The 27,109-nt window shown below is 39.4% G+C and overlaps 9 protein-coding genes across 9 annotated transcripts in view; 7 read left to right on the top strand and 2 right to left on the bottom strand.

Moving 5' to 3' along the window:
* The window catches only part of CBG18381, a gene marked incomplete at both ends in the record, with an annotated part of 1,370 nt that extends 1,359 nt beyond the window's left edge, over positions 1-11 (top strand). The window contains one exon of the mRNA XM_045243715.1: positions 1-11. This exon is cut by the window's left edge and continues 89 nt beyond it. Coding sequence (XP_045096467.1) covers positions 1-11 — 11 coding nt within the window.
* A 1,012-nt stretch (positions 12-1,023) lies between these two features.
* Positions 1,024-1,143, bottom strand: CBG26005 (the record flags this gene model as incomplete). Its single annotated transcript, XM_045243714.1, has 1 exon — positions 1,024-1,143. One exon carries the CDS (start codon positions 1,141-1,143, stop codon positions 1,024-1,026), a length of 120 nt encoding a protein of 39 aa, XP_045100094.1.
* Positions 1,144-1,424: 281 nt separating this feature from the next.
* Cbr-cul-1 lies at positions 1,425-4,011 on the top strand (the record flags this gene model as incomplete). Its single annotated transcript, XM_045243713.1, is given in 6 exon segments — positions 1,425-1,457; positions 1,570-2,826; positions 2,882-3,343; positions 3,357-3,716; positions 3,764-3,826; positions 3,880-4,011. The coding sequence occupies 6 exon segments, from the start codon at positions 1,425-1,427 to the stop codon at positions 4,009-4,011; spliced, it is 2,307 nt and encodes a 768-aa protein (XP_045096468.1).
* A 792-nt stretch (positions 4,012-4,803) lies between these two features.
* Positions 4,804-8,021, top strand: CBG18383 (the record flags this gene model as incomplete). The annotated part of the gene is made up of 6 exons (XM_045243712.1): positions 4,804-5,066; positions 5,905-6,048; positions 6,126-6,557; positions 6,600-6,827; positions 7,467-7,815; positions 7,866-8,021. 6 exons carry the CDS (start codon positions 4,804-4,806, stop codon positions 8,019-8,021), a joined length of 1,572 nt encoding a protein of 523 aa, XP_045096469.1.
* Positions 8,022-9,967: 1,946 nt separating this feature from the next.
* CBG18384 lies at positions 9,968-10,954 on the bottom strand (the record flags this gene model as incomplete). Its single annotated transcript, XM_045243711.1, has 4 exons — positions 9,968-10,074; positions 10,119-10,243; positions 10,591-10,790; positions 10,838-10,954. The coding sequence occupies 4 exons, from the start codon at positions 10,952-10,954 to the stop codon at positions 9,968-9,970; spliced, it is 549 nt and encodes a 182-aa protein (XP_045096470.1).
* A 788-nt stretch (positions 10,955-11,742) lies between these two features.
* CBG18385 lies at positions 11,743-14,560 on the top strand (the record flags this gene model as incomplete). Its single annotated transcript, XM_002642335.2, has 6 exons — positions 11,743-11,796; positions 12,230-12,433; positions 12,477-12,778; positions 12,825-12,966; positions 13,010-13,131; positions 14,338-14,560. The coding sequence occupies 6 exons, from the start codon at positions 11,743-11,745 to the stop codon at positions 14,558-14,560; spliced, it is 1,047 nt and encodes a 348-aa protein (XP_002642381.2).
* A 216-nt stretch (positions 14,561-14,776) lies between these two features.
* CBG18386 lies at positions 14,777-15,614 on the top strand (the record flags this gene model as incomplete). The annotated part of the gene is made up of 4 exons (XM_002642336.1): positions 14,777-14,914; positions 14,965-15,228; positions 15,273-15,396; positions 15,442-15,614. The coding sequence occupies 4 exons, from the start codon at positions 14,777-14,779 to the stop codon at positions 15,612-15,614; spliced, it is 699 nt and encodes a 232-aa protein (XP_002642382.1).
* Positions 15,615-16,735: 1,121 nt separating this feature from the next.
* CBG18387 lies at positions 16,736-22,838 on the top strand (the record flags this gene model as incomplete). Its single annotated transcript, XM_002642337.1, has 15 exons — positions 16,736-16,805; positions 16,854-16,978; positions 17,027-17,137; positions 17,186-17,310; positions 17,367-17,510; positions 17,557-17,772; positions 17,818-18,211; positions 18,257-18,373; positions 18,418-18,831; positions 18,892-19,920; positions 19,965-20,308; positions 20,354-20,560; positions 20,608-21,590; positions 21,644-21,994; positions 22,045-22,838. The coding sequence occupies 15 exons, from the start codon at positions 16,736-16,738 to the stop codon at positions 22,836-22,838; spliced, it is 5,424 nt and encodes a 1,807-aa protein (XP_002642383.1).
* Positions 22,839-23,311: 473 nt separating this feature from the next.
* CBG18388 lies at positions 23,312-26,811 on the top strand (the record flags this gene model as incomplete). Its single annotated transcript, XM_045243710.1, has 8 exons — positions 23,312-23,431; positions 23,480-23,549; positions 23,597-23,756; positions 23,804-23,869; positions 23,914-25,027; positions 25,264-25,760; positions 25,808-26,562; positions 26,606-26,811. 8 exons carry the CDS (start codon positions 23,312-23,314, stop codon positions 26,809-26,811), a joined length of 2,988 nt encoding a protein of 995 aa, XP_045096471.1.
* Between the last annotated feature and the right edge of the window lie 298 nt (positions 26,812-27,109).

The raw sequence follows: 27,109 nt of genomic DNA, 5'->3' as shown, positions 1-27,109 counted from the left end.
TTCGAATTTGAAAACGTTCGAATTCGTCGTACCCCCAATATTTCTGTTTCAATCTCATTTCTGTTATTTTTTCTGTTTCATTTTTTTTGAAGCAACAATAAAATTAACCTAACTACTGTAATGGGGTTATTCATGTAGCGAAAATATGTATTGAAATGCATTTCCGCGCCCTCGAAATTCAATGCATGAGCGTCGCGAAATGTATTTCAAAGCATTTCGCGACATAACTGTAAATGCATTGAAATACATCGCGTGGCGATNGAGTCTCTCCACTAAAGCAGTCGACTGGCGCCAACTTTTGTTTCAATATTCGTATTTGTTCATTGTTTGTCTCGCGTTCTTCATTTGCAGTTTTTTGGTGATTGTTTCACAACATTTTTGCGACATAAATTTTCGAATATTGAAAACATCATTTTTAAGTTTGAACAAACATTGCTACTCATATAGTTTCATTCCTCAGTACTATTGCTCCCTGTCCCACCCAACGAAATAATTCGATCACTTTCCCCTTTTCTTATGACTTCTTGCACTATGAAGGTCCCGTGTACTCTCATTATGACTCGAGATTGAAGGAATTGAGCCAGTTGCCCCATCAACGTCGTTCTCTCCGCGAGAGCCGTTCCTCGACGTCTCTTCACACTCTGGTTGTGTCTGCCTCTCTTTAATCGCGTTCTTACTACTGCAATAGGCGGTTTCTTTCCGGAAAAGTCAGCTTCATGGCTAAATTTGGTGACTGCGGAGAGCCCCCCATGCTTACTTTTTTAATTTTGACACACATCAATACAATATTACTCATCTAGGTCATTTTTCACCAATTCTTATCAACCTTCCTTATCAATGATGAGTTTGCCGCTGTGTTTCTAAGCTCGAAAAGTGTGAAAATAGGTCTATTTGAGAAAAAACTACATTTATAAAAATTGCTTTTTTAATTAGCTCTTCTCTATTTTTACGAACTTACCATCAATTTGAAAACAGAATTTATCTTTTCGCCTAGCCTGTAACCATGGTTCCGTTTCGTATTCCTCAGCGAACTGAGAGGGGCGAACTATTCCTCTCCCCCAATCCCGATTCGTTTCTAAATTCCGTTGTTTTCTTTTTCATTTCGCTACCTCCGCTTCTCAACATTGTCGTTCTGCTACACATGATGATTTCGGCTTGGAGCGCGCTTGCATTTGTTCTTAGTCCCCGCTTTGATACTGTTTTATATCAATGTATTGTGAAATGTTCCCCAATTTCAATCAAGGAAGACGATTGATTAATATACTAAGCGAAAACGTTCAGGTTATCTGTCCTCGAATAGGTCGAAAAAATAAGTGTTGTCCGAGATCCGCTTAAGCAAAGAAACATTCAATTCTCATAGTCTCTTGCGTTGTATTTTCTTTCTCTTAATTCAATTAAATTCGCGAATCATCGAAAGTTTCAGAATGGACCGCAGGGCGCCGGTGGACTCACAGGATGTGTGGAATAAACTTCAGAATGGATTAGATACCGCTTACCGCAGAGAATATCTATCTCCAAAACAATATATGTCACTTTATACGTAAGTGTTGAGCTGATTGTACTTGATAGCGAACTCTAACAATTTCCAGATATGTCTATGATTACTGCACCTCAATCACATTGTCCACAAGTCGTCGAGAAGGAGATGAGCGAATCAATGCAAATGAAACGGTCAACCCGAATCGCGTCACGGGAGCTGACTTCGTTGGGCATGAAATGTATCAGAAAGTAGAAGAATACGTTAGCGCGTACGTCACCGCTGTTCGCGAAAAAGGAGCCGAACTTTCTGGAGAGGATCTCCTCAAGTTTTACACAACGGAGTGGGAAAACTTTCGAATCTCCTCAAAAGTGATGGATGGAATTTTCGCTTATCTGAACCGCCACTGGATTCGAAGAGAACTCGACGAAGGCCATGAAAACATTTTTATGGTCTACACACTGGCCTTGGTCGTCTGGAAGCGTAACTTGTTCAACGAACTCAGAGACAAGGTTATCGACGCGATGCTCGAGCTCATTCGAGCTGAAAGAACTGGATCCACTATCACAAGTCGATACATTTCTGGAGTTGTTGAGTGTCTTGTCGAATTGGGAATCGACGATACAGAAGGAGAGAATAAGAAAAACGCTGAAGCAAAGAAGTTGATGGTCTACAAAGAATGCTTCGAAGCCCGATTTCTGGAAGCCACTCGCGAGTTTTATGCACAAGAAGCTGCCAATTTCCTTGGTAACGAAGGCACTGTGACCGACTACATGATCAAGGTTGAGACTCGGCTTCAGCAGGAAGATGACAGATGTGCTCTCTACCTTAACTCATCTACGAAACAAACACTCGCAGGATGCGTTGAATCTGTTCTGATTGCCAATCAGCTCGAGTTCTTCCAAAGCCATTTTGGGCACCTTTTAGTGGAGAAGCAAGACGACGATCTGTCCAGGATGTTCAAGTTGTGCGACAGAGTTCCAAATGGGCTGGATCAACTGAGACTTTCTCTTGAAAGACACATCACTAAAGAAGGACACGACGCTTTGGAACGAGTCGCTCAGGAGGCCAGTAATGATGCCAAGTTGTATGTGAAGACGCTGCTGGAAGTTCACCAAAGATATCAAGTACTCGTCAATCGATCGTTCAAGAACGAGCCTGGGTTCATGCAGTCTCTCGATAAGGCTGCCACCGCTTTCATTAATGCGAACGCTGTGACCAGTCGTGCTCCACCAAATGCTCAATTGACGAAATCTGCCGAACTTCTAGCCAGATATTGCGATCAACTTCTCAGAAAGAGCTCAAAGAATCCAGATGAAGCTGAACTTGAAGATCTTCTCACCAAAGTCGTAAGTTTAGAAGATTTTTTAGAGAGAACCGATCTTAAACTTAAAAGTTTTACAGATGATCGTATTCAAATACATTGAAGATAAGGACGTGTTTTCCAAGTTCTATACCAAGATGTTCAGTAAAAGACTCATCACAGATCTATCTGCAAGTGATGAGTCTGAAGCCAGTTTCATTTCAAAGCTCAAAAGCATGTGTGGATACGAGTACACGGCTCGTTTGTCGAAAATGGTCAACGATACACAAGTCAGCAAGGATCTGACCGCAGAATTCAAAGAGAAGAAGTCGCACCTGCTCGGGGAGAAGCCAATTGAGTTCAATGTGCTCGTTCTCAGCTCTGGATCCTGGCCAACGTTCCCGAACAGTACTCTGACGCTCCCACATCAGCTCTCAAGCACCATTGACGTCTTCGGTCAATATTATAATGAGAAATTCAACGGTCGTCGTTTAACATGGGTTTACTCTCAATCTCGCGGAGAGGTGACGTCATCAGCGTTCTCAAAGAAATACGTATTCACTGTAAGTTTTCAAGAATATTTGGCAAAACTTGAAATATGCCGATTTCCAGGTCACAACTGCTCAAATGTGTACACTTCTCTTGTTCAACGAGCAAGCCAGCTTCACCGTTCAACAAATCTCCGAAGCTACCGGACTGGAAGGAAAGACTTGTGCCGGCATCGCTGGATCCCTCATCAAAAATCTAGTTTTGAAGTCCGATGCGCCTCTAGAAGGTGAAGAGATTCCAATGACTGCTGCCGTCAGTTTGAATAATTCCTACACCAACAAAAAAGTTCGTGTGGATTTGTCCAAGATGAGCTTGAAACAAGAGGCAGTTCGCGATACTGAAGTCGTTCAGAAGAATGCTGAGGAAGACAGAAAGAGCTTGATTAGCGTAAGCTGATCCGTATTGTCATCTTGATAGTAATCTATTTTATACAGGCATGTATCGTGAGAATCATGAAGACCCGCAAACGTGTTCCTCATACCCAACTGATGAGTGAGGTATGATTTCTATTATAATTGTTGCTTCCTGTTTCTTCATGAATATTTTCCAGGTCATCACTCAGCTGACAGGAAGATTCAAGCCAAAGGTTGACGTTATCAAGAGATGTATTGGTTCCCTCATTGAAAAAGAGTACATGCTTCGGGTAGAAGGACAAAAGGATGTATATGATTACATGGCTTAGTACGCCAAGGATCTCTCCGATATAATGTATACTTTTTCTTCATATCTCACTATGATTTACGCCCTTGAACCCAGTACATTTACTTTTACCTGTTCCCCTCTCAGCATTTTAGGTGATACAAAAAGTCAGAATCCCGATTATTCTGTTGTTTTTTCACACAAAAATACCCTTTTCTGGTCCTATTTTTTCTCTTTTGTACAATATTTCTTTTTAGAATTTTTTTCTGGATCAACTAAAATTACTGATTTTCAATGCAGCATGTTATCGTATTCTAGCCAACTCGATAACTGCCTTCTTCTTTATTTTCGACCACTGATCGTCTTCTTTTCTTTTATCGAAGCGGGTCCTCTCCTGACTTCATTTTTTTCCCTTGCTCTCTTTTTTTTCCGTAAATGATGTTGGATTTAAAAATAAATGTGTTTACAAACACAAAAACCGTATACTCGGTCCTCGATTTTCCGGGAAACACATAATGTGAGGGTGCAAAGCAAAATAAATTTTTTTGCAGTTGTGTCTTCCAGATGAGAAAAGGTAAGTGTCCACTTCTAGAGAAGGTCAACTGAACAAAAAAAATCGATGACCAATTATTACAACATTTGGAGAGAAAAGTGCTGTGCCTGCTCTGTCTGACCTCCTGTTCACCAGATGCCCTTTTCTCTAACCCCTCCTGGATTAGCACACTATTTTGAAGAGCAGTGTATCTTCTTCTTTGCCTCAGTTGTCGTTATTTTTCACAATCAACTTATTATTTTTCAGGAAAAATAATAAAAATCAAATGCAAAAATAGTATTCATGAATCTAAACATTTCTATTATTCTTTTTCTTCAACTCTTCTTCGGAAACACTTTTTGCCTGCTTCCTGGTGCTGAACCAGATGAAGGAGACGTTCGTCATCTGTATCCGCCTGTCTATATTGGTGTGGGGCTGGGAGAGCATGCACATGCGATTCCGTACCTGTTGGGGTGGCTAGAGAATTTGGATTACCCGAAGGATCGAATTAGGTTGGAATTGTTTATTCTGAATAAAGAAGATGCAACTATTCATCAAGTCAAATGGTAATTTTATATTATTATGCTGATACGAAACGTTGGAGCCGTGGAAGAGGAACGCCAGTGGCCGTGGCCAAAGGTCCCACAACGAAAACTACAGTAACCTAAAAATTGTTATTTTCCTGGTTTATGTTGTCGATTTTCCTGCATTTTCAGTCAATTTTAAAGCTATCAAAAACGTTTATTTACCGACTTTCTTAGAGATTCTTAACATGCAAGTTGTCGAAAACTTTTCCGGAACGCATTTCAAAATAAAACATTTTCCCGCACTTTTTTCGATGGAACGCAGGCACAAAACCGTAAGACCCAGCAGTTAAATTTAATTTTTTTTTTCGTGTAAATGCGCTCAAATTCGAATACTGTAAAACTACAGTATAATTAGATCTCAGAGCGACAACTTCAAATTGAGCTGTCGAGTCTTACAGTTTTGTGCATGCATTCTATCGGAATAGCGCGGGAAAAATTATTTTCAAGAAACTTTCCAGAAAAAGTTCCCCAAAGAATTCTGAAAACACCGCAACACATGTAATAGAAGCGCCCCCACACTGTCAATTTTGAGATGAATTATCGCGGCTCATATGCAAGATATAAAAAATATGTCAACTGATAAAATGTTTGTGATATTATGATAAGCAATTTATCAGTTGTCAACATTTTGATATCTTTGACAAGGACCGAAAAAATTGGTCCAATGTTCAAAGTCAAGGGCGAAATAAATCCGGAGCATAAAATATTTCAGGTTACGGTAGTTGGACCTTTCGCAACCTTTTCTCTTCCACATTTTTCCAATTTTTTCGTACCTGAATAATAACTTAAGTTTCTAAAAAAATTCCGACTTTTCTAGGTGGATCGACTCTACAAAGCAATATTTCAAATCCGTAAAAGTCACTGAAGACTCTGAAAACTGGATGGAATCTGCACTTCGTAATGGACGTCTTCAGAAATCTGAACGCTGTCTTTTGTTTCCGGGGATACTGTACCTACTGAAGTGAACATGATTCAGGTTTGTCTCTCATTCTAACAGCACATAAAACCCCGATTTTAGCTACTATCTAATGAAAAAAGCCATGTGGTGGTGTCTCCTCTTTTCCGATCAATCGATGATTCGTTCAATATTGAAGATCCGTCTGAAAGTCTTCTGGAACGAAAAAATGTGCGAGAAGAAATTGTATCATTTGCTCTTCCAATTGCTATCAATCTAGTTTCGATGGATTCTTCTTATTTGACATTTGATAAAAACAATCTACCGTATTACAAGGGAGCAGATGATCCAACTGAAGTTTTTGTAACTTCTGCCAAGACTATGGGCATTTCTTTATGGGCTGATAATCAGGTCAATTATGGAATTTTTGTGAATCCGGAACTGGATATTGATGACAGAAGGAACACCATACGGTACCATATTGCTGATATGATAGCAGACGAAAAACCACTTCCGTTTGTGTCCAGAAGTGTGAGACCATGGCAACCAGAAGCCACTAAACAAGGAGTTGATAAGTGAGTGTTAAGGAATTTGGTGCTAGAAAAATATGAATTCAGAATCTATCTGATCAATTTGAAACGAAGATCGGAACGTTTGGATCGGATGCAAAAGATTTTCGATCTCCTAGGAATTGAATATTCGTTGTTAGAAGCAACGGATGGACAAAAACTGGACCAACTTCCTGAAGATTTGAAAAACTATCACATTTTGGACAAATATTTAGATCCAATCACAAAGAGACCAATGAAAAATGGAGAGATTGGATGCTTCTTGAGTCATTATAGGTATTTTTTGCTTTTTCAAAAATGTTTGACATAGGTAAGGCGGGGCTGCCAAAAAACGTACAAATGGCGGCTGAAGATAAAATGGGGCGGCAAATTTGTGACAAAAAGTATTAAAGGCAAGCATTAGTAATTGCATCATAAGTAAAAACTCTTTAAAATATTGAAATATTACAAAAAAACAGTTTCCGTAAAACCTCTGATCGAAAGGCTGAAGATTTTGAACTTTGAGCCAATTTATCTAGGCCCCTGTCGACGATATAAAAAAAGTAGTCAACTGATAAATTGTTTATCATAATGTTACAAACATTTTATCAGTTGACACATTTTTTATATCTTGCATAGGAATTGAGATAATTGAGCTCGAAGTTAAAAGCTTGGAGCTGGCTTTCGAGGTTTTTTGTTTTTTGGATTTATTTTTTAACTTTCGAAAAAAAAATTATGAAGAAACATACTTTTTTCATTATGGTTCAATTACCAATGATTAGGCAATCAATATTTTTATCCCAATTTTTTCCCATTGGCTTCAAGAAGCAAGTTGCAGTCAACTCTCTTTTGGCAACCCCGCCTTAAAAGTTCAGACAGTATTTTTTACAAAAATCTAGAGAAAAGTCAAATTCGAATTGTCTTTTTTTTCTATAGAATTTGGCAAGATGTGGTCAAAAACAAATACGAAAAGGTGATCGTATTCGAAGATGATCTTCGATTTTCACACGATGGATTGACCAGAGTCCGAGAAGTTTTACAAGATCTCGGTGCTTCTGGAAAGGAATGGGATTTGATTTATTTGGGAAGAAAGAAACAATCAGATAGCGAGGAATTGTGGATTTCCTATCACCGACATTTGTCATCTGTGGAGTATTCTTATTGGACTCTTGGATACATGTTGTCTCTCCGTGGTGCTGAAAAACTATTGGCTGCAGAGCCATTGAACAAAATGGTTCCAGTGGATGAATATCTTCCGATTATGTTTGATAAACACCCAAATAAGGTAGGCTATATTTTTGAAGAAGACTCTGATTCTAAATTTTCACTTTACAGGATTGGTCGTCTCAATTCGAACATCGAAATCTCAACGCCTTCACTCTGTATCCATTGGTAGTCTTTCCTCAAAGATACACCAATCAACCAGGATACATTTCGGATACTGAAGACTCCGTTATAGTGACAATAAAACCTATAAATACTGAATTATAGCCAACTCGTTAGTTCCTAACTTATTAATTTTTATTTGTTTTACTGTCCAAAGTGCCTTCTACCTATCAACATGTTCGGTTTTCTTGAAGTGAGCATCTCGCTGGTTTTACTTATATTTTTGTTGTTTCTAATAAATATATTTGTTTTCTTAATTTCCATCGAAGAACAAATGCATAAAAAAGAGGAATAGAGCCAGAAAAATCCTGCGCAATTCGCTCTCCCACTTCCTTCTAGCTCAGCCGCCATTCCGCCGCTAATAGCGGCCCGCTATCCATCCGTTCAAATTGGGAGAGGGATTTTTTAGTGAAATAAAGTATGGTTTAGGACTTGAATTTAAGAAATTAGGTAAAAATCCTTCTTTATATGAAACCTGTAACACCTCCTGTATAGCTTCACTAAATTTCAATGTTCATGTGTAAAAAATTTCCGAAGTCATCTTCAGAAAAAGTTGTTTGTTAGAGAAAACCGTGGTGGGGAAAAACGCAGTTTAATTAACAAAACAAGAAGAAACTCATATTAACATGTGAATAAATTTACCAAACTTAAAGTTTACAATTGGTCATTTTTATTTTTTGGTTTCGTTTTCACTCATCCTCCACATCATCCTCACCCTCCACATCATCCTCATCCTCCATATCATCCTCATCCTCCATTTCTGATAGTGAGAAAATAATCATATCTTGGTGTAACATTGTGAAATACGCAATGTGTGGGTAGTGAGTGAAGGAAGTCTATTGATTAGATGCGAATAGAATTCCCGTCTCTCGCTTGGAAAAAGATGAATATCTATATTTAAATTGTTGAAGTCCGTTTTGAAGATGTTTTCAAATAGACGATGGACGATCATATGAAGTGGAGCTTGAAACATATCGTAATTCCAATGAGAGAATTTAATCGAAATTCTGTCTGTTCGAAAAATCCTTCTAACATTGGTCAGGAAGTTTTGATATCTATCCTTTCGACGTTTCCTATGCAATGATGAGCCCGCTATGAGCGTTGACAATTCTGCAGAATCTGACAAATCGATATCCACTTTTTGCGTTTTGATATTCAGATTCGACACGGTGACAGTGTCATATTGGTTATGGAAACGGAATTTTGTGAGCCAATTTTTCCGAGTCCAATTTCCCAACTGTACATCTTGGCGGGTTTTATACACAATCTTCAGAATTACATGATACACATTCCATCTTGCAAGTATCAGATCCAAAATTTCCCTTGGCATCGGCATAGTGCTAGTTTTCTTTTGAGGTGGATCTCTCTTCTTTCTATTTTCCGATATATTGAGTTGGAGAGTGTGACAAGATATACTGGAGGAAATCATTCGATTGATAGCATCCAGGCAGGCTTCCTTAGTTTCCGAAGACTCAACACATAAATTAGCCAAGTCATCCAGAAGACTGAAAATAATTCGATTTTTAACAGTAAAAAAGACAACGGAATTCGGGAATATTCCATTTTAAATAGGCCTAGGCAAAAACGGGCAGAAGCCAAAAAGATTCCAATAAACTCCCCCATCATTCCAATAGGTCACCCCACCTCGGGTGGGGGGCTATAATATTGTTTTTACTTGGCTGAGTATTAAACATACGCAGCCAAATTTAGGCGGGAAAGTTCATTTTTACCTAGAAAGTCTTTGTTTGGGAGGCCCTAATAAAATATATTGTGGGGGGGCCTTAACCGAAGTTTGCCAAGGATCCCAATTAAACCCTCCAAATCAACGGTGGGGAGACCATTCGGTCTCCGGAATAACCCCCCACCGAATCATATCATTTTGAGCCCCCACCTTTATGACTCCCCCCCCCCCCCCCACTTTTCAACGTGGTGGGGGGACCTAATCTCGTGGGGGGGGGGGGGGGTATAACCGAATTTTCCCCGGAATTCTTACTAGTCAGAGATAATCAGCTTTTCAAAATCCCGCGAAATGTTCGGTTGTGTGATATAATTCAGTTAACTGGTCCGTATATTGGGCACTGTTTGGCTATTTTCAGACAATGCGAACATCCAGGATGGCATATATCATCCATTCCAATAAAAGTTTCAATTTCGGATTCTGAAAAAAAAGATGTTTCTAGGACACTTTTGCTACAAGCTCACTGTTATTTCCAATCAACTTTCCAATCACCTTGTCATGGAGAGGTCGGTGAAGGGTCACATTTAACCTGGATAGATTCTTTAGTCTGATTTCTCGCACTTTGACTTGAGCAACATCTTTCAGGAACCTGCAAAAATTTAACTTTGAGGCTGAGATTTTGAAAATCGTAAAGGTGGTGTACGATGCATTTTTTATTTCTCAATTTTGTACAAAAAAGTATGTAGATTCATGAATAAAGAGACAATTCAAAAAATTCTAAAATGGGGAAAACCGCATCGAGAAAGCGAAGTGGTATCCGTTGGCTTGCAGCCGAGTTGGCCACTTTTTGATATCTTTCACAGGAGCCAAGAAAAACTAGCTCAAACTTGACAGAGTAGAGGCCCTTCTATTACAGGTACTACAGTACTTTTTCGTACCAAACTGAGCAACAACTACTTCATACACCACCTTTAGAAAAAAAATTTTTTAACTCACCTAAATAATTTTCCCAAATGTTTTACTTTCACTTCTTCAGAATTAACATAAAATTCTTTTCTTATGTTAAATGGGTTCAACCTTTGCATTTCAGTAAGGATCGAATTCTCCTCAGCTCCGTCGTCATATTCAAGTTTCATAGATTTATACTTTTCTCGAATTTTTCCATCAACGACGTGACGGAATGTTTTGTTGACTAGCTGAAAATGTTTATCAAGTTATGTTCTGCTTGAAAAAGAAAACTTACTCGATAATCCAGGTTATAGATTATAAAATCCTCTAGAACATAGTCCAAAATGTGATTCACAAAGTAGGAGTTATTGAAGACATTTTTGATCAATTTCTCGTTTTCAGAAGGTTCCATTTTACCTGAAAACAGAATGATTACTGTCAGATCAATAGAAGTGATGAACAGTAAGAGCCGCAACACCAGTAGTTGATATAAGAAGGTATTCTAGAGAAGGAAATTGCTAAAACAACAAAGTGTATTCCACGGATATCTTAATTGTTTACATTGCAAAAAATAGACAATCCAACGATTTCCTCGGAATCGGTTCCTCGGAATCGGTAGAATCTCAAAAAATACACTAACTATAGGAGATGGACACAACACCACTTTCAATCTTTTAGCATATTTTGAACTTCAATGAATTCCTTAACAATTGAAAAAGGATAATAGAAATAAAAAGATTCTTATTGCTAGTAATAACAAGGGACTGTGAGACAAAATATGTCATTCTGCACCTAGAGAAAGAATGTGCTAATACAAGAGAGGGCAGAGAAAAGGGCATCTGGTCAACAGGAGGACAGACAGCGCGGGCAGCAATTCTTTTCAAATGTCAGTAACAACTCGTCATCGATTTTGTTTGTTTGGTTGACCTTCTCTAGAAGTGAGCAATCACCTTTTTTATATTTGAAAAGTCAGGGCCCGGCCCAGTGGACCCGAGCTTTTTCAAATTCGAAAAATTATGACATTTCAGACATGTTTCAATTTTTGTGACTAAAATATCTTTTCATTACATCCGGTGTTTAGGTAGAAAAGTTGTTTTTTATTGATCCGAAAATGTTTTGAAAAGAGGGAAAAATTACTAAAAACCCGGACCAAAAGGCCGCTGCAAGTATGGACCAATTCTTTCCGAGCCATTGAAGTAGATGGTTCGAGTGGATGATTATCTTCCGATGATGTTTGATAAACACCCAAATAAGGTAAGTAATTTTTTGTCTTTCATATTTTTTTAAAGGCTCTGATTCTGAATTTTCCCTTTCCAGGATTTTTCTCCCCTTCTCAATTCGAACATTGGAATTTCAATACCTTCACTCCCAATCAGCCAGGATACATCTCGGATACTGGAGACTTTGTTATCGTGACACCAAATCCCAAAAATACTGATTTATAGATTGCCAACTGGTTTTTGTGTTGGCTCCTAACTTATTTATTTATCTTTGTTTCCCCTTTCCATCTATGAACATGTTCGGTTTTCTTGAAGTAAGTATCTCGATTGTTTGACTCTTCCAAAAATCAATAAAGTTGTTTTCGTAACTTCCCTCTATTAAAACGAAAGCATATAAAAAGTACCCATCTAGAGTCCTCTATTTCAAATTCCAGGAACACCTAAATAAAATAAAACTGAATCTTAAGAAGGAGTGGCAAAGTATGGGATGTGTCCAATCGAAAATTCCGGATATCAAAGGAGAAGGATACCATTTGAGAGTGAAGAAGACGGTGGCAGTTGGAGGATCAGCAAAGATCATGGAAGTGGATCCAGGAGGGGGAAAAGAGACAATGATAGTGAAGAAAATGGTGGCGTTTTCGAAACGAGAAAAAGAACGAATTCTTCAAGAGGTGAAGATAATCAAACATTTTAAAAAATGGAAAAAATTTTCAGATTGACCTGTACAAAAAGCTAGAAAGCAACAAATTTGTGATAGATCTGGAAGCTCATATTGTTGAGGATATCAACCACTACTTGCTCTTCAAACGATATTCGATTAACTTTTTGGATTATTTGGAGACACTAAAAACTAGAACCACAGTGGATGAGTTGAAGCATTTGAAATATTTCTCTGGAATTGTTTTGGCAATTGAAGAGCTACACAGTTTTGAGTATGCTCATTTGGATATCAAGCCTGCCAATATTCTGAAGTCTGGAGATGAAATTAGGATGATTGATTTTGGTTCAGCAACCAAGTAAGTGACCTGAAACAATTGGAAAGTTCAAAAATAACACTTTCAGAATGCCAATTGAAATTAAAACATCAGCTGATCATCATAAACACAAAGAGGATGCAGAGGAGCTGTGTAGTATTATGTACCGAGCTCCAGAACTTTTCAATTGTGAAATTGGGGCAACATTGACTACAAAAGTGGATGCTTGGGTAACTAAAAAATACTGAGGTTTCATTTATTTTAGGTTTTCAGGCTTTGGGAGTTTGTCTGTATGAGTTCATGTTTCTAGAAAACCCATTCAATAAAATCTACGAGCAAGGAGGAAGTATTGCGTTAGCGACACAGAGTCCGCACATGATAAAATGGATAGAAGAGTGAGTTTTCAACCATTCTCCCGTTCCAATGAAATGAGGGGGTTTTAGTGAAATAAAGTTTGAGTTTTTATCGGGACTCTTGTATTTTGATAAACTAGGTGTAAAACTAGATATTTTCCAATTTCAGAATTAGAAATGTTTTCTGAAAATTCTATACTACATGGGGGAGTAAAGGCGGATATTGGCTGAGAAACCAATGGTCGTAAGTTGGGATATTCAGGGGTGGTGAAATTTTAAAGACATTTTTTTGCGACATTTTACCTAGACATTTTCTAGAAAGAAACTCCAAAAGGCTTCTTTAAAAACGTGCTTATTTTGCCCATCCTCTTTCTTCTATGTAGCTCACCCGCCATTCAGCCGCCCATGAACCGTTAATATTAGAACAAGGTTTTTAAGTGAAGTTAAGTATGAGTTCTTCTTAGAACTCGATTTTGGAACAGTAGGCATAAATCTTAACATTTCTCAATTATTGAATTTGATCAATTCCGTGTCACTAGGAGAAGAGAAGACAGTAGCAGTATGCCCCCAAACCGCAAACTTTGTGCTCATATATCTTATTTCCTGTAAAAGATTTCGAAAAGTAATTAACTAACAAAATGTTTATCATAGTATCAAAAACATTTCATTAGTTGACAACTTTTTGATATCTTTTACAGGAACCGAGATATGTTAGCTCAAAGTTGAAAAGTCGCCTGCAGCCGGATCAGCCACGCGGTCGACTGCCGACCTCTTAGCTCTGAGCTCTATATAAATCAGTCCCTGTAAAAAATATCAAAAAGTGGTAAACTAACAAAATTTTTATCATACTGTCACCTATATTTCATCTGTTGGTCACTTTTTGGAATCTTTTCAGGGTCCGAGATTAGTTAGCTCAAAATTTTATATAGAATGGCGTTCTATTAGAGCCTATACAATATATGGAATAAAGTAAGTAGAGAGCGTCTAACCGTTCAATATCAAGTTCCAAACCCACCACAAGATAGTAATTAGCACCCACACGAGCACGTTTCTATATGAATTTAATCCTCTCCGACTGATAGTAGAATCACGTTTTCCTCCTTCTGTCATGAGTTAGCTTCTTCTTCTTTTTTCATGTATCATTATGAATAATGTGTGTGGGCAGCATTTAGGTCACATGGCCAAAAAAGATGACAAAAAACCACTTCTGTTCGACCAAAGAGAGGAACAAAGTTCAAAGCTTTTCAGAAGATCTGTGAGCCAGAAAACAATCAATCTCATCAAATCGATTCTCATTGTGGATCCAGAGCAACGACCAACGATAACAGAAATTCGAGAAAAGGTGGAGAATTTGTTGGAGAACTGGAACAAGCCAGAGAATTCTGGAGACGTTCTGGAAGTTTCTGAACCAGTGGTGCCTGAAAGAGAAATAACAGATGAGGAGTTTGATCTGGCCATGCGACAAGCTTAAAGAGATGAAGAATTAGGAAATATGATACTTGAATTATATTATGAGCTTTAATTTATTGTGTTCTGTAAATATCGACATTACTTTTTTGAAATATAAACAAGCCCTCATGATGTCTGTTTCATTCCACTAATAAACTGTTTTGTGATAAGAGAGACGTTTTTATCAATAAAAGACAGAGTTATCAACCATTTGGAAGGCATTCACACATTTCGTACAATGACCGTCGCTGCAGCTGCTGACCACTGCTCTAAAATCGTAAAGTTGGATGTGGGTGGAAAGATTTTCAAGACTTCCATCTCCACTTTAACGAAGCATGATTCTATGTTGAAGACAATGTTCCTGACCAGGATTCCGGTTTGTTTTTTTTTTTTGGCTTTTCTAGAACATTTTTTTTTCAATTCCAGGTTGTCAAAGATGAGGATGGATGCGTATTCATTGATAGAGATTCCCAACACTTCCGACTTATTCTGAATTTCCTGAGGGATGGTGAAATGGCTCTACCGGATTCCGATCGAGAAGTGAAGGAAGTTCTCGCCGAGGCCAAATTTTTCCTGTTGGATCCATTAATTGAGTTATGCGAAGAGCGATTGGAAACGTCGTTTAGCCCTTATTACCGAGTGGTTTCTACAGTTTTGGAAGCCAGGAAGTACATTTTTGCAACTGATAAGGTTGATAAAACTATTATATTTCCTTGTAAATTATTCTATTTCAGCCAGTAGTTGTGCTGAGACTTCCTGCTCATATTGCAACAAATGGAAGCCAGTGCTATTATTTCAGTGAATCAAAATTCAGAAGTTTTGCAGAACAACACTACAAATCTGTGATATTTGTTTTGAGTAAGCTTTGCCTAGTGATCTTATTTTCGTTATGTTTGATTTCAGTCACTGAACCTGAGTTCCACGAGGATTGCTCATGGACATTCTTCTTGAAAACAAAGAAACTGACTGCTAGAATAAAGGGACCAATGGATGACAATCTTTTAGAGGATCTTTTCCGCGAGTTGCTGGTTGATGTGGCTGGAAGGAAGCGAACTGATAGCCAGCAAAGCGAATAACTTTTTTTGTGAATATTTTTGTTGAATAGCGATTTTATTTTTCATTCACAATGAAATGTACATAATAAATATTCTTTATTGGGAAGATGCACTCTTTATTTGTTGATCTATCAAACCGAAGTTCGAAAATTTGAAAATCAGAATTTCAGATTTTTAAATTTTTAGACTTTCAGAATTTTACAAAATCAAAAAATCAGATTTTCGGATTTTTAGAAATTCAGATTCTTAAACTGTTAAAGTCTCAAAATCACGGTGGCGCGCGTTGTTTACCGTAAATCCACAAAAATTGATTCACCGAATTTTCAGCCAATTTCTCGACATTTTTCCTGTTCAAAAAGGTTTTTTTCTCACTTTTCTTCAGAATTTTTTTCAAATAACAGTTGCTTATTATCGTCCACTTTATAAATTTTCTTATGAATCTCTGTTTCTCTTGAAATTCAACATTTAAAAACCGATCAACATCTCAATTTAATTTTTTTTAACTATATGCGAAATATGCATAAATACTTAGCATTTTCTTCTGAAAGAAATACTGCAAAATGAATTCACTTTGGTTTCTTCGTTTCGCACAGTTTGTGTCGAATTTCGACACAAATTTGCGAAATAATTTAGTTTTGAGACCCCGCAAATTCCGGGGAAAAAAATCGGGGAAAAAAACCGGGGAAAGTGGGCGGAGTCGAGAAAAACCGTGCGGCAAAACCGTGCCAGGGTTGCAATTTAGGCTCCGCCCCCTCATGACCGTGTGCAAATGTGCAGAAAAACCCTGCGGCAAAACCGTGCCAGAGTTGCATTTTAGGCTCCGCCCACTTTTCCCCGATTTTTTTCCCCGGTTTTTTCTTTCCCCGGAATTTGTGGGGTCTCTTAGTTTTCCTGGCCAGAAAACTTCTCGCTCCGTTTGCATGAAGCATAGAAAAGAGACGGCGAGAGAACGCAGAACAATTTTGATGACATTTTGCGGTAAATTCAAGAAGAAAATTCTGAAAGTGTTTCTCGAAATCCTTCTGAATTTTTTGACGAAACTTGTAGAAATTTGTAGCAATTAGAAAAAACAGAACCCTGTGATTATCGTTGTCTTCAGTTACTCTTGGTCCAATAAACTCTTAATTGTTTTTCTTTGCAGGATGGTTTCCCAGGAAGCTGGAACTCCAATGGAGTCATCTTCATCGACTTCGATAGAGACATCGGAGGATAGTAAGTTGTAAATCCGCAATGAACTTTCGATGACATGTCTGTTTACAGTTCAACGAATCCTATTCCGGCTGGTCCGTGCGGATACCGATGCCAAATTGCAAGCGGTTACAGATCGCTATTTGTGCGATGTGATCGAACTGGCTGCTCAGAAGGAAGAGTATCGTCAATTGGTGGTAAAAATTATATTCTGAAGATTTGAGTTCTTTAAAAAACAATTGTAGACCACTGAATTCCTGTCACCATTCAACAAAATGGTCCGAAGCAACTTAGCAATCCGACTGCCAGTTGTTCGTCTTTTGCAAATGTTTCAAGGAAATTGTGCTCTATCTTCGGTCAGAAATCATTTTCATAACTCTCAATCTTGAAAATTTCATTTTTAGAACTTCAGTCTGATTTATCTCAAATTCGCGAAAGATAGACTCGAAGCAGCAGAGCAATTAGAAGTTCTTCCTGCTTACTTGAGATCGTTCAGTAAAAAACCAACGGATCTCAATTACATTTATGAGTAAGTTGATTTTTTTCTGTTTTTATCTCAATTGTTTCAATTGTTTCAATTTACAGTATATTCTCGTTGTGTCTTCCTGGGCTTTATCGATTGGCGGAGATGGAAAAGAAGAATTGGCCCAACCTTGATATGACATCTGGAGATGTTGAAATTCTAGCAAGATGCTTTGAGGCAGTTTTGGTTTTCAATGAAACGAGCAGGTATGATTTTTAATAGGATTTCTTCAATCAGTATTATCATTTTCAGAGAAAGAATCACCAACGCACTCGCAGGGCGTTTGCAGCTAAAGGATAACGGTCTCTGTCTTGCTGAATTCATTCAAATCGCGCGGAAAGTTTTCCCAGAACAATTGAATCTAACAGAGACCAAGATGATGATCCTGAAAGTTCTAGGCAAAGAACTGCTCGATGATAAGATTGCTTTTCCAATTTTTGTTGTGGCGAGAGGATCGAAACTCAATGAGTTAGTTTTATGATCTGTGAATTTGTATGTTTTACCTTTTTTCAGAGTGGATGATCTGGCTGAAAATCTTCTCAAAAAGATTTCAACGGAAAAATTGGTGAATGAGAGAAGCGTAGTCGACAAGTTAATGTATTTATATCTGGGATCTGAAACTTTCATGAAGAAGCCAACAGATCCTTTGCTACTGGTTCAACAGGGACCACCAGCCGTTCAACAAGCAGTCCTGTCATATCTGACAAAGTCCACAGAAGTGCTGACTGCGATCACCAGCAACGTCAAGATTTGCCTATTTGGTTGTGAGAGTATACACGCTCGAGTTCAAGCAGCTGCAATGAACTTCTTCAATCACTGTGCCGAGAAGATGCCGGATAGATATCTGAAGCCGTTTGCAGACAAAATGTTCAAAACGCTCCGCAAGCTTTCTTCCTCGGATGCAATCGTAAGTTGTAATAACAGTTGACTGATAAAATTATGAATTTTTCAGACCACTCTCGCATTATGTGGAACCTATCGTTGTGTGGCAGTGATCGGTAAACGAACACCCAGTTTAGTTCTGGACGATGCTGCAGTTATCACGAAGATGTTCGAAGTCCTCTCTACGGTAAGACGACATATCAAACTGATCTGAATAACATTTTTTTTCAGGAAAGTGTTGAAGATGTCTCGAGTGCAATCGTTTCTTGCCTCACAACGTGGCTTCCTCTGTTTTTGGAATCTGAAAAAGCGGAACTCCGTACAAGACTCAGGGAATTCATCAGTGAATATATCAATTCCGAGTCTCCAAACTGCCGTTTAGCTGCCTTGAAATACGCTGAAGCTTTGATCGGAGAAAACGACATGAATCTACGATGGATTCTGATTCAATCCGCTGGTGACCAAAGAGATTCTATCCGATCAGAAGCGCTCAGACAACTCGAAAAGTCGCTCCAGAAACCAACTCCTCCTCCTTCTGTGATCATTGGAGCACTGTGGAGTAGCCTTCATAAGGATTATCGTCGCGCTGCAAATGAGACAACGAACACAACGGTGAACACCTACAACAGTTTGGTTCATCAAATTGTGAGTTCGGCGCCGAATAATCCGCCCGTTACGAAAAAATATTTGCTGAATTAATTTCAGGCATCGAAATATCTCTACGCGGTATTCGAAACGATTGTGATGAAAGAGGCAGCACACCTTCGGATCGTTGAAGGTGATGATCATTGGATGACAGTGGCTCCACGAATTGTTCAATTGCTACACGAAGTTGGAAACATCGAGATGATTGAGAAAGCAACAGAGTTGGCTTTGCATGCGACTGTGGAATCTACAGATGTTCATCTTTTCCGAATCGCTTCATGCTTCCTTGCTGCCTTCCGATCCTTCTCCAAAGAAGCGGTATCGACTCGCTTCCAATTTGCCGTTCCATCGTGTGTACAGAAACTTCGAGACTCAACCAGGATGGAGTTTTCTACTACCTTGGCGTATCTTCTCTCGGCACTTATACATGATGATCAGGCCGCAAGATTGGAGCTGTTCACCACTTCCAAACTACAACTGAACGACAAGGAGATTCCGGGGCTTGCATTCACTTGTGCTTCGATGCTCACTCCTCTTTTGGGTGCACAGTTCCTTCCGCCAGTAATGCCGTCGGAATTCATTAAAGACGTCTTCATACCGCTCATCAAAAATGGATTCCAACGACCAACGTCAACTCTTGAATCGACACTTGGCGCACTTGTCTTCTTGCTGCAAAACAATCCAACCGCATTGAATCGGAAGACCCATAAAGAAGTTATGGATGATTTGATTGTGAACTGTGAGAAGATTGCAGTTTCAAGGCAAGATTCGTTCAGTCAGAAGACACGTGGATTCTGTGCAAAAGTTATTGGTTTACTCAGTGGAGATGTAGAGAACGATGAATCCAATTTCGAGCAGTCTAGAGAGAGTTTGATCAGAATTGGCTCAGGTCCGCCACAACACGAACTTCAATTGATTGTTGGAGAGGCAATCGTGGATTGTATTCTTGGAAGATGGGCAATCTCCAAAAGAGACTATTACTTGCTAGGCGGGGATAGTCTGACGCTGACGGAGAGAATGAAGACTGAAGCTCAAGTTAAAGAAGTGAACGAACGACTTGTCACTTTTATCACAGAGATACTGGCTGATGTGAGTTAAATGGATTTAAATATATTCAAATTCTTTTGTTTCAGAAAAAGACGAATGCCAATCAACATGCGCGCAAAGCAGAGCTGATTTGGCTGCTCATCGTGGTTCAGAGCTTCTCCGTTTTGAAAGCTGACGTTCTGAAAAATGCCCAGCTTCTAGGAGCTATTCAGAATGCTTTCACGGACGGTCTCACTGAAAACGACGAATTCTCGCAAGACATTTCAGCTAAAGGAATGGGAATTGTCTATGGTTTGGCAGATGGATCATTGAAGAAGGGGCTGGTTGAATCGCTCATGGATACACTCTCCGAAGGAAAGAGATCGGAGACTAAAGTTGAAGGAGAGACTCAGCTCTTTGCAGCAGGTCAATTGGGATCGACTCCCACTGGGTGAGAAATTTCAAACCATCTCATATATGCGAATTCGCTTTTTAGAGGGAAATTGACGACATACCAGGAACTGCTAACGCTTGCTTCTGATCTCAACCAGCCGGATCTAGTCTACAAATTCATGCAGCTTGCTCGTCATAACGCCACGTGGAATTCCAAAATGGGAGCTGCACATGGATTCGGGGCACTTTTGGAGAATGCAAAGGAGGAGATTGAGCCCTATTTCAAGCAACTAGTACCAAAGTTATTCAGGTATTCGAGAATGTCAACGATTGATTATCAAATTCAAAAACTTTCAGGTTTCGATACGACCCCGATATTAAGGTACAAAGTTCGATGAAGTCTATCTGGGGAATCTTGACAGCTGATCGAAAGAATGTTGTTGATGAATTCGCGAATGAAATTGCCAAAGAGTTGTTACCAGCGTTGACGGATAGAGAATATCGTGTCCGAGAGTCATCGTGCCTTGCATTGTCTGACTTACTCCGAGGACATGACACCGAAGAAATGCACAAATTGATTCCGGAGTACTTGGAATCAGTACTCAGAGTTCGAGACGATGTCAAAGAGTCGGTGAGAGAAGCGGCCAACAGAGCAGCTGACGCGATTTCCAAATTGATTATTCGTCTTGGATCATCGAATAATTTGGAGAAATCCAATCGTTTCCTCTCTATCGCTCTTCCAGCGTTGATTGATCGAGGAATCTTGAAAGCTACTGTGAAGGGAAATCGACTTTTCTGCTTGAGTGTTGTCTTAGAGTTGACAAAACATGCAGGCAAACAACTCAAGCCTTATATCGCGGAACTGATTCCAATGTTGATGGATGCAGTTAGTGAGAATGAGACACCTCTTCTCAACTATATCGCGGCAAGAGCGGACACTCAACAAATTGAAATGTTGGATGATGCGAGAGCAAGTATGGCTAAAGCCTCTCCGATGGTCACTGCTGTCAATGATCTTCTTCCACATATCGATTCCCAAATTCTCATTGACATGACTCCCAAAATCGCTGACACTCTTCGATCATCCGTGGGAACCTCTACTCGCTCTTCAGCTGCTGATTTTGTTTCCCAATTGGCTCTTCGCGCTCCCCAACTCATGTATGATCACACTTCTCAGGCGGACAAACTGTTTGGAGCACTGATTCCCGGTGTTCGAGATCGAAACCCTTCGATTCGCAAACAGTTTGCAAACGCAATGTCCTACTTGGCGAAGTTCACTTCACAGAGTCAGATGAAGAAGTTGATCAAGACAGTTGTTGCTGATTTATTAGGAAGCGATGGTATGAAACTATAAATCTGCAAAAATCGAAATTCTAATTTTTTATTTTTTCAGAAGAATTGAAAGTTTCCAGTTGCCACGTCATCAGCAATTTGGCTGAAAATGCAGCTGAAGTTCTGAAAGGATACACATCCCAAATCGTTCCATATGTATTATTGGAGAAGTGCAGAGAAGTTCCAAAAGGCGACGAGCCAGCTCGTTTAAAACAGGAGAGGTGGAATGAAGTGTGGTCGGAGCTTGTACCATCCACAAGTGCTGCTGCTCGCCTCTACAAGACGGAAATTTTAGATCTGGCACTGGATTTAGTGACTAATAGTGAAGTGTGGTCAGTAAGAAAGCAAGCTGCTGTGATGGTTGGAGTACTTTTTGATAGTTTGAAAGAAGATGCAGGAATCGAGTTGGCCAGTACGTTTTGAAAGAAGTGTTTTTACCTTTTATCATGTGAAAATTTTCAGGAAAAACCGCGTTTTGCCTCCTCCGTAACCTAAATGGACGAATCTGGGATGGCAAAGTTGAAGTGTTGAAATCACTCTCGAATTCGTTTGAAGCAGGTGGAATCAACTTCCAAACTAGTTTACAACTGGATGAAGCCCAAGAAATTGTTCAAGTTTTACGAAGAGAATCATCAAGAAAGAACGCTGATTATGCCTGCGCAGGTCTTGCAACATTGGCTTCGTGGGCGGTGATCACTGAAGATGTGGATTCTGGAAACTGGCTGGCGCAGAAAGTCGCTGAAAACATTGGAAAATTGACGGGAACTCGAAACGATGATGATTCTGACGACGATATGGAGGGAATTTCAAATTTGGAAAAAGAAATTCGTGTTTCCCAGTTGGTTACCCTGAATTTCACTGCGTTGGCGAAGTCTTTGAGAACCTTCCAAACTGAGGAGCAAGCTGAGAATTCGCTGAATCAAGTTGCCGATTATGTCAAAAACAGTTCAATTGCCTGGAAATCAAAACAGTTTCTGTTCATTGAATTGGTCAAAACTATCGAGAAGTGGCAACCTCGTCAAGCTGTGAACGCTCAAAAACTAGTTGAAAATCTTTTGGAGCAAGCTGATGAGTTGTGCGATCAGCAAAAGCCGACAGTCGCCGCTGATGCATTACTGGTGGTACTTCGGATGCAAGACAGACACCAAATGTTCGGAGTCGATTGGAAATCTGTGATAGATCGGGTTGATCGGGGTACTGCCGGAGCAGCTACCGGTCTAGGAAGTCGATTCGAAATGAAAATGGAGACTTCTTAATTTTTGTATATGTGTATCATATTTATTTTGCCTGTTGATTGAATAAATGAATTAATTATCGAAGTACTGAATCAAAAATCATCGTTAAGTTATATAAAACGAAACAAGTGTTCTTTAATACAAGTGATAGATATTTTTGGATTTCTGATTCACCAATATATGGCCGATTTCTGCACGTGAAGTAGTTTTTTTTTTGCTGGAGAAATATTCAAAATCGACGTCTGTGTTTGCGGCATGTCGTAAAATGTGGCGCTTGCGGCTGTTGGCCAAGATTTTCGTACGGTGGACGCACCCGCCGCGGCAAGACTCTTTTTCGAAATTGAATGTGTGGTTTCATCGATTAATCCCAGAATTCGAATTGTATTGAATGACTTTTTCAAATTTTGCAATATTCAGTCACTCCTCTAACATTCTCCTTCAGCCGTAATTCGTTTCTTATTCTCTCATGAACCCCTTTGATTTTTGTAGGATTCATGTCGTCAAATAACTTCTTTGAATCCGGAGAACGGGTGCGGATCGCTCATCAAGGTAATCCGCAATCATCTAGCTTACAAGCAGATATGGATGCTAAGAAAGCTATTCTTTCCCAAAATGTAAGGTTTTCGTATTTCGTTTCGCCAATATATTATGAGGGCTTTCAGATTAATGGATCACTGAATCACACGACTGCTAGACCTCCGAGAACTACCGGTGCTGGCATAAGTTATGGCGGTGAGTGGACTAACTTACTATATGTTGTTCTATCTAATCTGCTTTAGAGAAGAAGCCGAAAAAGCAGAAAGGAAGTGATGACGATGACGAGGATTATATAGACGAAGAGATTCCAACGGAAGATGAAGAGGATTTCGAAATGAACGAGGAGGACGACGATGACGATTATGAAGAGGAAACTTTAAGGAAAAGAAAGACTCCTGGAAAGTGAGTATTGAGAGATTATTGACACCACCCAAAATTTATATTTTCAGAAAGAAGCAATCTGCTCCCAGGGAAACCTATCGAAGATCCGATTCCGAAACGCCAGAACCAGAAATGTAAAATGGGAAGACATAGTGTAAATGTTAACGTTCATTTTCAGAAAACGAGTCAGAACACTTTCGGATTCAAGTGACGACGAATGGATAACCAAGCCACGCTTCAACGGTTCTGTGTCTCCCAAAAATGTGATGAGAACACAAATGGCGAAACGTTCGGCGGCTTCCAAGCGCAAAATAATAATAGACGATGAAAGTGATGACGATTTCATCAACGACGACGATGCATCTGAAAAAGGATCAGGCAAGAACTCTGGAGACGCATCGGAAAAGGGATCGGATGAGGAAGGATCCGATGGTGAAAGGATAACTATGAAACAAGGTCAATCAATGAAGGCAGCTGTTGAAGACACTCAAAAGCAAGTAAAGAAGAAGGTGGAATCAGACGAGGACTGGGAAGAGGATGAAGACGATGTCAATGCTGACGGAGATGAAACGCCTTCAGATGACAGTGATGTAAGAATCGAAATCTTGCTCTATTTTATTTTGATGTTTTTTTTTCAGATCGAGGAACGTCGTGCCAAACGAGGAGAGACAAAAAATCAGAAGGAATGCAGAGAGTTCTTCAACAAAGCCACGAAAGAGATTCTTCTCCAACAAGCTCGAGTCAACGATAAGATCGCTGATTTCTTCATTGCTAACCGACCATTTGATGCTTACAATGGAATGGTGCAAACTATGAAAGGTGTAACCAGAGGGATCAACGCAATTGAAGCCTATATGGAGTATCTAGAAAAGCGAGGAATCCTGTCTCGGATTCTTGAAGACTGTAAAGATCACGCTAAACAAGTGTCCAAAGACTTTGAACGTTATACAGAGGGTCCTTTGGATCTACCACTTCTTAAAGAAGGATGTTCTCTTCACGAGTATCAAAAAGTTGGAGTGAAATGGCTCATTATGATGAATCAGAAAGAGCTGAATGCCATTCTTGGAGACGAAATGGGTCTTGGTAAAACTATTCAAATTGTCGCATTCCTGTCGTATCTCAAACAAACCGGAAAGCACGGACCTCATCTTATCGTTGTTCCTTCCTCTACAATTGAAAATTGGATTGGAGAGTTTCACAAGTGGTGTCCCAGTATCAAGTTGCTCACATACTACGGCACGCAAGATGAGAGAAAGCATCTCCGCCACCGAGTGAAGAAGCAGAAGGATAATGTAAGTAGGGGAGAAAACCCAAGAGGTCCTCCTCGTGGCGCAGTTGGTTGTGCGTAGTGTTTCTAAGAGAGCGACGCGAGTTCAATCCCATTATCTTTCCATCAGCCGATTTTGAAGTCACTGATGGCTTAGAATGGGAGATATTGTCAGGTCGAATCTGATAAATGATTCATAAGCCCTAGTTTGTTGCATCATTTCATTCTACCGACAAACTTTTTGAAAAATATTTTTTCCAGATCGATGTGATTCTCACAACATACAACATGGTCACATCCAAATCTGACGACAAGAAGTTCTTCAAGAATTTCTCATTGAACTACGTGATTTACGACGAAGGACACATGCTCAAGAACTGTGATTCCGATCGTTACAAAGGATTGATGAAAGTGAAGGGAAAGAGGAAAATTCTGTTGACTGGAACTCCACTTCAAAACAATCTCATCGAGTTAATCTCTCTTATGTACTTTGTATTGTTCAAAGTGTTCAACAAGTATTGTGAAGATATCACACATCTACTACAACATTTCAAGCAACTTGGTCCTGCTCTCGAGTCAAAGGACAAGGCGATGTATCAGCAGGATAGAATTGAAGAAGCAAAGTCTATTCTGCAACCATACATTCTTCGTCGTCTTAAGAATCAGGTACTCACCAGTCTTCCTACAAAGTCGGAACAAATCATAGAAGTGGATATGAAAAAGACGCAGAAGCAGTTGTATGATGATATCGTCGATGTGTAAGTTGTCTTAGATTTAATTCAGTCTCTTATATTTCGTCTTTCAGACTCCAAAGATCTGAAGAATCCGGAGATTCGTACGGTTCTCTGATGAGACTTCGTCAAGCTGCCAATCATCCATTACTTCGTCGTTTAGAATACACCGAGCAAAAATTGGATAAAATTGCCAAGCAACTATGTCTGCGAGAAAAGTCGTATGCCGATAAAAAATGGCAGCATGTGTCCGAAGATCTCGCCTGGTTATCAGATATCAAGATTCACCAGCTCTGCGAGCGTTTCCGTTGTACCAGCAAATTCCTACTAAACGAAGAATTGGCGTTGAACAGTGGAAAATGTGAGCAGCTCGACAAAATGCTTCCAGAAATTCAAAATAAAGGAGACAAAGTGTTGATATTCTCCCAGTTCACATCTATGCTTGACATCTTGGAAGTGTACCTGAACATCCGTGGCTATTCATACAAACGACTAGATGGTCAAACACCTGTGTTGGATAGACAAGAAATGATCAACGAGTTCAATTTATCTAAAGATCTCTTTGTGTTCCTTCTTTCCACAAAAGCCGGAGGACTCGGTATTAATTTGACTTCTGCCAATCACATCATCATCCACGATATCGACTTCAATCCGTACAACGATAAGCAAGCCGAAGATCGCTGTCATCGAATGGGACAGGAGAAACCAGTCCACGTCACCCGTTTGGTCAGCAAGTGCACTGTTGAAATCGGAATGCTCGCGTTGGCTAAAAAGAAGTTGCAGCTGGAAAAGCAAGTTACAGACGGAGTCAAAGGACAACTTGATGAAGGTAGATAACATTATAAAGTAAACCGTTCAAAAAAATATTTTAGATGCACTTCGAGAGCTCAGAGAAGAAGAAGGTGGTGACAAGATCGAAGGAAGAGATTTGAGCAAGCTCTTGTCGTCAGCTATCAATGGGCGATATGACGATGTGGATGATTCTGGAGACTCGAATCAAGGAGTTGACGACAAAAAAGAAGCTCCAGAAGATTCCAGAATGGAGGAGGATGAATCCAAGCCTTGCACATCAGCTTAATCACATCTTTTTAATTTATTTTGTCATATATTTTCAAAAACCCCGGAGTACCAAGTTTTTTCTTGTTGTAAGATCTCTCCTATATCTCATTGCATCACCGGATCGACTTTAACGCTTGTTCTCTATAATTCCATTCAACCCAACTTTACAGAATTTTTAAATTCTCTTTTATTTCTTTTCCGTATTTCAATTTTTATCCTTATTCTGTTCTAAAGCCCCAAACTATATCTTTATGTTTTATTTAAATTAAGCTGTCTTGTATCTTAATGGACAATTTTGGCATGCTTGTATTCAATGA

This window comes from Caenorhabditis briggsae (genome assembly GCF_000004555.2).
Source record: "Caenorhabditis briggsae complete genome, chrIII, whole genome shotgun sequence".
NCBI lineage: Eukaryota > Metazoa > Nematoda > Chromadorea > Rhabditida > Rhabditidae > Caenorhabditis > Caenorhabditis briggsae.
The sequence above is the reverse complement of the archived record's forward strand: the minus strand, read 5'-3'. Positions and strand labels throughout refer to the sequence as shown.